This window comes from Cololabis saira, chromosome 12 (assembly GCF_033807715.1).
Source record: "Cololabis saira isolate AMF1-May2022 chromosome 12, fColSai1.1, whole genome shotgun sequence".
NCBI lineage: Eukaryota > Metazoa > Chordata > Actinopteri > Beloniformes > Belonidae > Cololabis > Cololabis saira.
This window is the reverse complement of record NC_084598.1, coordinates 1883256-1892779: the sequence shown is the minus strand read 5'-3', so window position 1 is coordinate 1892779 and position 9524 is coordinate 1883256. Positions and strand designations below refer to the sequence as shown.

The 9524-nt window shown below is 36.4% G+C and overlaps 1 protein-coding gene across 1 annotated transcript; it reads right to left on the bottom strand.

The window, feature by feature from the left end:
* Positions 1-6503: 6503 nt before the first annotated feature.
* npbwr2b (neuropeptides B/W receptor 2b) lies at positions 6504-8932 on the bottom strand. The gene is made up of 2 exons (XM_061734669.1): positions 8871-8932; positions 6504-8426 (listed from the first exon to the last, which is right to left on the bottom strand). The coding sequence occupies exon 2, from the start codon at positions 7660-7662 to the stop codon at positions 6646-6648; it is 1017 nt and encodes a 338-aa protein (XP_061590653.1). The 5' UTR covers positions 7663-8426; positions 8871-8932; the 3' UTR covers positions 6504-6645.
* Positions 8933-9524: the final 592 nt, after the last annotated feature.

Here is a 9524-nt window from a genome sequence, read left to right as displayed (position 1 = left end):
ACAGTGACGGGGTATGTATCATTGTCAACTGTATCATTGTCATGTTGCAGAGATGTTCCAGCCAGCCACATAATCACAATTAATCTAATTGTTTAATGACAATGAAAATGATTCAGAAATATTTAAAATCCCAAGCAAGCTGAAGACAGAGCTTGGTCTGATCTACAGCAAAGAAGAGTTCAGAGGATGTTGTGGTGCTGCGGATTATTCCAGCTGTTCATGGAGAACAATCTTGCGGAGGTCTTTTCAGAAACTGTCACTCTTTTAAAGATCCTCATCACCCATGAGCACAGCTGAAGCTGAGAGGCTTCTCAACCTTGAAAAGAGTGAAAACCTTTCTCAGAAACACCAGGACCAGGAGAGACTGAATGCACCGGCTGTGCTCTCCATGGAAAAGAGACTTGTTTGTGAAATGACAGATTTCAATCAGAAAGTCATTGTAAAAAAGAGGATCTGCACATTTGGATCAATGCAAGAATCTTTAATAAATCAACCAAGCTTTCGGTCAGAAGACCTTCATCAGGGTAATAGTCAGCACGTGAGTTCAGTGAACAATCTTATGTGGTTCATCAAGGCAATCAGCAGCACCTGCCGCACCACTCCCACCAAGATGGGAGATGTAGTTCAGAAGCAGGAAATGTAGTCCTCTCTACAAAGCAATAGAGTACAAGTAAAAGAAACATTGCACAAGAACCATATGCTGACATCAACAACTAGACAAAAGAGAAAAAGACTAAACCATAGAGAAAGAAAAATGAATATATATATATATATATATATATATATATATATATATATATATATATATATATATATATATATATATATATATATATATACGGTATATATATATACATGCCACTTAATAAAGGGTGAAGACACTGCATAAACATCAGGCAAATCGTCATAAAATGCAGTGCCCTTAGCCCTACCATAATAGGTCCACGACAGATCTACAAAAATCCATATTATAACAAAACACTCATGTTAAACTCAACATTTAGGCCCTTAGGGTAAAGAGAGTCCAATGTGTGTATCCAAAAGAGCGCCCTTCGACATAATATTCTGTCAATGTCACCTCCTCTTGGCAAGTATACATGCTCAATTCCCTGGAAACGGAGGGAAGAGGTGGGATGAGACAGAGCATTAAAATGGCTGGCAACTGGATAGTTAGGACCAGCACGTCTGATGGAACTTTTATGTTCACTAATTCTCTGCTTCAGACTACGTGTAGTTTTGCCTACCGGTACATACACCATGTCCCCTCCTTTCCATCCCTTATGTCATTTCATCAATGAATGTGGTTTTACTGCTATTTCAACATTTAGAGTCATCACCAGAACAATAACACCAGAAAAATAACTTATTTGACCATTTTCACTTGAAATAAGTAGAAAAATCTGCCAGTGGGACAAGATTTATCTTCTCATTACAAGCAGAAAAATCTTGTCCCACTGGCAGATTTTCCTACTTATTTCAAGTGAAAATTTACTTGAAACAGGTGAAAATTGTCAAATAAGTTATTTTTCTGGTGTTATTTTTCTGGTGATGACTCTAAATGTTGAAATAGCAGTAAAACCACATTCATTGATGAAATTACATAAGAGATGGAAAGGGGGGATGGCAGTTTTACAGGGGGGGTGATTTTTGAGTCACCTCATTCACCGAGCTCTGTACTTTGTCTGCTGCCCGTCAGTGTGACTGAATATTTCCTGACATGTTTAGACTGCAGTACTGAATTTCACCAGTAGATGGCGTTTTGACCTGTAGGGCTCTCAATATGGAGCCAAATCAGGGCCAAAAATTTTGCTAATTTGAAAATAAAATTTGAACCTGAAAATTTTTTTTTACAGTTTCAGTTTTATTTTTTTCAGTATCAGATCTTTTTTTCAGTTTCAAATCTTTTTATTTCAGTTTCAAATCTTTTTTTCAGTTACAAATCTTTTTTTTTCAGTTTCACGTCTTTTTTTTCAGTTTCACATCTTTTTTTTTCAGTTTCACTTCTTTTTTTTCAGTTACAAATTTTTTTTTTTCAGTTTCACATCTTTTTTTTTCAGTTTCACATCTTTTTTTTCAGTTTCACTTCTTTTTTTTTTCAGTTACAAATTTTTTTTTCAGGTTCAGACTTTTGGCCCGGATCTGGCGTGGGGGGCGTGGCATCAACTGAGAGGGGCGTGGCATCATGAGTGACAGCAGAACAGAGAAGGCGGGGGACGTTACTCAGTCATGTTGCCTTCAGGAAACGAAGGTTGCAGAAGTTATCAGTAGAAGTATGATTCAACACTGTATATACACCATATTCACGTGATTGGCAGTGGAAAAAACTGATATTAGTGACACATTTCTGTTTGAAAGGCTGTTTTAGACCGTACTTGGCACCAATCGCAGTATAAAAGCAATAAACTATGCCAGACTGTACAGTTCAACAGCCACACTTTAAAGTTTGACATTTCCCACTTCCACATACTACCAAGTACGGTCTAAAACAGCTTTTTAAACAGAAATGTGTCACTAATATCAGTTTTTTCCACTGCCAATCACGTGAATATGGTGTATATACAGTGTTGAATCATACTTCTACTGATAACTTCTGCAACCTACGTTTCCTGAAGGCAACGTGACTGAAGAACGTCCCCCGCCTTCTCTGTTCTGCTGTCACTCATGATGCCACGCCCCTCTCAGTTGATGCCACGCCCCTCTCAGTTGATGCCACGCCCCCCACGCCAGATCCGGGCCAAAAGTCTGAACCTGAAAAAAAAATTTGTAACTGAAAAAAAAAGAAGTGAAACTGAAAAAAAAAGATGTGAAACTGAAAAAAAAAGACGTGAAACTGAAAAAAAAAGATTTGTAACTGAAAAAAAGATTTGAAACTGAAATAAAAAGATTTGAAACTGAAAAAAAGATCTGATACTGAAAAAAATAAAACTGAAACTGTAAAAAAAAAATTTCAGGTTCAAATTTTATTTTCAAATTAGCAAAACTTTTGGCCCTGATTTGGCTCCATACTCTCACAGGCTCCATACTAACACCGTGACTAGAAGATTTCAGAAATCAATGATATTCTTTTCTTTTTTTTTGTCTGCTTATATATTAATGGTTAATACCACGTTTGGTAAAAACCTAAAGCATATATATGCATTTTAATATATAATCAATTTAATATAACATACAAGACTGTCTCAAAAAATTTCAATATTGTGATAAAGTTCTTTATTTTCTGTAATGCAATTAAAAAAACAAATGTCATACATTCTGGATTTATTACAAATCAACTGAAATATTGCAAGCCTTTTATTATTTTAATATTGCTGATTATGGTTTACAGTTTAAGATTATGATTCCCAGAATATTCAAATTTTTTGAGATAGGATATTTGAGTTTTCTTAAGCTGTAAGCCATGATCAGCAATATTAAAATAATAAAAGGCTTGCAATATTTCAGTTGATTTGTAATGAATCCAGAATGTATGACATTTTTGTAATTGCATTACAGAAAATCACAAGATTCAAATTTTCTGAGACAGTCCTGTATATTAATGGCTAATACCACATTTGGTAAAACCCTAAAGCATATATATGTACCGTATTTTAATATATAATTATATATTTATTAATTATAAATAATTATAAATTATATAATTTAATATAACATATAAGGGAAATGCACAACGGGCACACAAGCCTTTGAAAGTAGGGCCAGTGAGGCAGAGACACAAACAGCAACCATTTCAGGTCTCTGAAACGGAACCCTAAACTTGAAAGGCTGTTGTAGTAACGGAGGTTTTTGCCTCTAAGCTGCTCATCAACCAGAGGAAGTTGTGGTCGTTCTGAAATCAACCCAAACCCAGAGTCCTCATCAGAGCAATAACAAGTCTTAATCAATCTGCAATGCATATGGTTTTAATGTACATCAGCAGTTCAAAAAATGGCCGCACAATTCTAATGATTATAATATATACAGACAATTGGTAGTAGAGCAACTTTGATTTAAAAATATAAATACAATACATGTTTACGTGGCCCTGTGATGGACTGGCGATGGATGGATGGATGGATGGATGGATGGATGGATGGATGGATGGATGGATGGATGGATGGATGGATGGATGGATGGATGAGTCAGACAATAAACTTACGTACAGGACTGTCTCAGAAAATTAGAATATTGTGATAAAGTTCTTTATTTTCTGTAATGCAATTAAAAAAACAAAAATGTCATACATTCTGGATTCATTACAAATCAACTGAAATATTGCAAGCCTTTTATTATTTTAATATTGCTGATTATGGTTTACAGTTTGAGATTAAGATTCCCAGAATATTCAAATTTTTTTGAGATAGGATATTTGAGTTTTCTTAAGCTGTAAGCCATAATCAGCAATATTAAAATAATAAAAGGCTTGCAATATTTCAGTTGATTTGTAATGAATCCAGAATGTATGACATTTTTGTTTTTTTAATTGCATTACAGAAAAAATCACAATATTCTAATTTTCTTAGACAGTCCTGTATGAAGTCATTAAGAGCTAATGCCAATTACAAAACAAATCCCACAATACATGTTTTTTCTACATTTTTCTATTTTTTCTGTTTTTTCTATTACTCATGTGACACAACTTCCAATTGTGGTGAACATTTGGTTTTACAATACATGACTAAACATTATTATATACAGTTTAATGGCAAAATGACTGGATTATTCACAGTAAATAATAGAATTCACTGCTGCCGTGTGTGCCATCGAGTACAGTCAGTGACTTTGTAGAATCTGATATAATCATCTTTGCTAAACTGCAGTAAGGCAAAATCTATAGAACAGAAAGCATCAAAAAGAAATATTTGTTCATTTCAATCACATGAGATTAAAAGAAATTAAGATGACTCTTCATGTCACTAATATTATTTAAGAATATGAAAGGGCAGTTTGTATAGAATTTACAAATGCAAAGGTTTACTGCGACAACTTTTATATTAGGTTTAAAGAAAAAATATATGAGCCAGATAAGACTTGTATAGTTACTTTGCTTTACGACTTGTCTTGGGTAGTTTAAAAACCACATGTGGTAAATAATTTAATTTGCCATAGGCAAATGTATTGGCTCCAGTTCTGTGCATGGCAGGTATAAAACTGTATAAACCACGCTGTACAGCCGTACAGAAACAAGCGTGGAAAACTAATAATGAGTGGAAGCATTGGTTGCTTGAAGTGTATAAGTCTACAGGACTGTCTCAGAAAATTAGAATATTGTGATTTTCTGTAATGCAATTACAAAATCAACTGAAATATTGCAAGCCTTTTATTATTTTAATATTGCTGATCATGGCTTAAAGCTTAAAAAAACTCAAATATCCTATCTCAAAAAATTATTATATTCTGTGAATCTTAATCTTAAACTGCAAGCCATAATCAGCAATATTAAAATAATCAAAGGCTTGCAATATTTCAGTTGATTTGTAATGATGATTTGTATGACATTTTTGTTTTTTTAATTGCATTACAGAAAATAAAGAACTTTATCACAATATTCTAATTTTCTGAGACAGTCCTGTATTTCCTCTCTGGCAAATATAATTCTGTCATTGAGCTATTTGAGAAAACTGTCTAGAAAATTTGAGATAAATATTAATTTCACTGTCAAAAACTGGACTCTAGACACATGAAATGTAAAATACCCTGACCATTTTTTTTTCAACTTAGACATATTAGTCTCACAAGATTAGTGGAAGCTGAAAGAATGAATGTTTCCTACTGGATTTTCAGATTGATAGCACCCCATCGTCAGTAGGTGGCAACAAAAGCTTTAAATAAGATGAACTGTTCACATAGCCTTCCATTCCATGCCTGTTTTATAACAGGCCTACAGTTCTGTTGTCAGGGTTGGTAAAGGGCATTTTTATTTTTAAGTGATAGGTAAATGTTAAATACTGGAGCTTTCAAAGAATACATGTTCTTTAAATGTGTATTTTTCATCCAACCAGTGGCAAGAATGAGTCGAGACATTAAATCTTTCATTGTTTAAATTTTACAAATACTCCTATGTATCAAATTTACCAGCCATATAATATGCAACCTTAATGAAAATAATTGATTTACTGAAAATGAATGGGTAAATATTTATAAAGCCTTTAATTGTCTGTAAATCATGCTTCATCTTCCAACCCTGACCTTTGCCATGATGTTGATTTACAGGACTGTCTCAGAAAATTAGAACATTGTGATTTTCTGTAATGCAATTACAAAAACAAAAATGTCATACATTCTGGATTCATTACAAATCAACCGAAATATTGCAAGCCTTTTATTATTTTAATATTGCTGATCATGGCTTACAGCTTAAGAAAACTCAAATATCCTATCTAAAAAAATTAGAATATTCTGGGAATCTTAATCTTAAACTGTAAGCCATGATCAGCAATATTAAAATAATAAAAGGCTTGCAATATTTCAGTTGATTTGTAATTAATCCAGAATGTATGACATTTTTGTTTCTTTAATGGCATTACAAAAAATAAAGAACTTTATCACAATATTCTAATATTCTGAGACAGTCATGTACGTCACCCTTTCTCATTTTATCCCCATGCCTCTCTTCCATCCTAATTGGTCCTTTGATGATCTTTGTGATTTATTTAAAGTGTGGCACATTCAAGCTGGTCTGCATTCTAACATCTTCTTGAAGGCTTTCCTGAAGCTGTCGTCCAGGAAAGCGTAAAGGAAAGGGTTGAGGCAGGAGTTGGCGTAGCTGAGGCTGGTTATGAAGTAGGAGATCCCGATCAGAAGGGGCGTGGTGCTGAGGTCTGTGGTCAGAGCCACGATCGTGCTCAGGTGGAACGGCGTCCAACAGAACAAACACACAGCCAAGACGATGAACACCATGATGGTGACCTTTTTCTTTGCCTTGTCCAGTGCCTTGGCGTTGCTGTTGAGCCGCATGTTCCTCAGTTTATAAAGCATGACTGTGTATAGAATACAGATGGTTGAGACTGGGATAGCAAAACCCAGCATGAGTGTGTAGATACGACTGGTTTTAAACCACAAACCCTCAGGGCGGGGAAAGCTCAGCACGCAGCTCTTTCGCCCGTCATTTGGGTTGATATAAACACCAGCAAAAACAGTGAACGGCATGACGATGAGGATGACCAGTACCCAGACACAAAAAGATACAATTTTGGCTGCTCGGTAGGTTCGGTAAGGCATGCGCTTGGATCTCACCGTGGCCAAAACAACCAGGTAGCGATCTATGCTCATAACCGTCAGGAAATAAATACTGGAAAATATGTTGTAGTGGTCTATGCTAAGGATAACTTTGCACAAAACCTCACCGAACGGCCAGTGGTGTAGTAGGTGTTCAGCTATGCTGATCGGCAGCACTAAAGTGAACAAATCATCAGCAATTGCTAAATTCAGGATGAACATATTGGTAACTGTTTTCATCTTTGGGGCTTTGAGGATAACGTAGATTACTGCTGTGTTTCCAGTCAGTCCCACTGCACAGATTACAGAGTAGATGACTGGTAGAATGACGTACAGGTCTGCGTAGGAGTAAAACTCAGAGGGAGGAATGCAGTTCAGTTCCGTGCCGTTTCTTGATCTGAGAGAGTCGAGGAGCACGGAGTCATTACAGACTGGCAGTGCACCGCTGGGGAAAGATATGTTCTCCATGTTTGAGGAGGAATGAGAATTTAGATTCAATCTATAAATCTGTTTGCATTTTGATCCACAATCAACAAATATTAAAGAAATGGAGAAGTTGGGACTTTGTGTTCCATTTCAAACATCTTTGGCCACATCACTGGAAAGATGAGCTAAATTGAGTTTTACAGAGAAGATACTACAATAATTGGACCATCTGCAGCAATCCCAGAAGAGAAGGACCAATCCGTTTGTTCACTTATAGTCAGTAATTCCAACTTTTGTTATAGTTTGAAATATTCTACAACATGGCTCTTACTTCCCCTTTACTAAAAAATGCAGTGACAGAGATCTATCAGGAAAAACACATGGATTCATCTTGGAAGAGCTGTTATTCCAAGAAATGTGCTTTAGTGCATCTGTTTGGTGGTCCTGATTTGAAGAGGTTCCAGATGCCTCATATTAGCCACACTGCGCATCCTGCTGACAGTTTTGTTTTCCCCTTCATTAACAACATTCAACATCTCATATCCACGGTATTTATGCGTCATCTCGTTTTTTCCTTGTTAAAAACGGCGAAGCGTCGCATCCTGACTGGGCGATGCTGCTTCTGTCTTCTCCTCCTGCCAGTCCATTTATCTTCTCCCACGATGCAGAAGACTACAGCTTTGTTTGCCCAGCGTGATGTTAGCGATGGTTCCTGGAGGTTTGGGGTGGCAGGGTTTTTCCCAGCGTTTCCTGCGCGCTCTGGAGACGGTGCCGAGGTTTTACGCGCGTGTGGCGCATCATGAAATCTAGACAGCAGGGAGACGTGTACATAAATTAGTGGTCCTGAAAACATTTAAAACATCAGTGGATGCTTGTAAAAAACAGAAATGTATAGCCTATAATAAACCGCTTTGTAGAAACAGGGATTTAAATGATGGAGTTGGACACAAACTCAAACTGTAATACTGGGTCCGATTTTTTTTTAAATTCTTGATTTGGTATATTTTTTTATTATTGAAACATTTTGCAAAAAAATGAATAAATAAGGAAAAAAGTGGCGTTATAAAAGAAAAGTTGAAAAGTGACAGTAGTCTGAATCAAATATTTCTCATGACTAAAAGAGGTCTGTCCCTATTAAGTAATTAAACAATCGAGCATGAAAACCAGCTCAAGCTCGTTAACAATTCATAAACTATGTGAATGATCCGACAATACATTATGGTGCAATATGTTAATTGAAATGATTTTACCCATCTCAGCGCCCCCGGAGCCGTTTCCTCTGCGATCCGCGCTGCTGCTGCTGCTGTTTCTCCCTCTCTCTGTTTCTCTCTCTCTCTGCCTTCACACGCGACTCTGGCTGACGTCACTCCCAGATCCCGCATCAACCCTGAAATCTCCATTTAACCCATCGAGCCATCACGCCTTCACGGTGTCCTGCATAGCTCCTTTTTTCTCTTTTTCTTCACTGCAACCTTCTTAATGGAGATTTAAAATCTCTTCCACGGATTAAAAATCAATTTTACCAGTGGTTCATTGATTGAACCATAGGGAGAGAGAGAGGGAGAGAGGGGGGGGGGGGGGGGGGGGGGGGGTTGATTAAAAAAAACAAAAGCCAGTACTCCAGTTGTAAAAAAACAATCAGGGGGGATGGTGGATTTTATCATATGGGGACACATAATTTGTGCTGATTACAAATAATATAATATATTACAAATAATAGCAGTGACCAAAACACCTGCAGAAATACTGCAGGAATGACATAGCAGCAGTTAAATGCAGCCTTCTGTAAGCTTTAAATATCCACTGGGCTTACATCAAATACATCAAAACACAACAATAAAAAACACTTTTCTGAACTTATCAATATGACTGTCCCTCACAGGATAAGTGGGGTCGAACATCTT

What these genes read in the sequence shown, in the direction of transcription:
- npbwr2b (XM_061734669.1), bottom strand. Translation starts at nt 7,662, where the DNA reads ATGGAGAACATATCTTTCCCCAGCGGTGCACTGCCAGTCTGTAATGAC.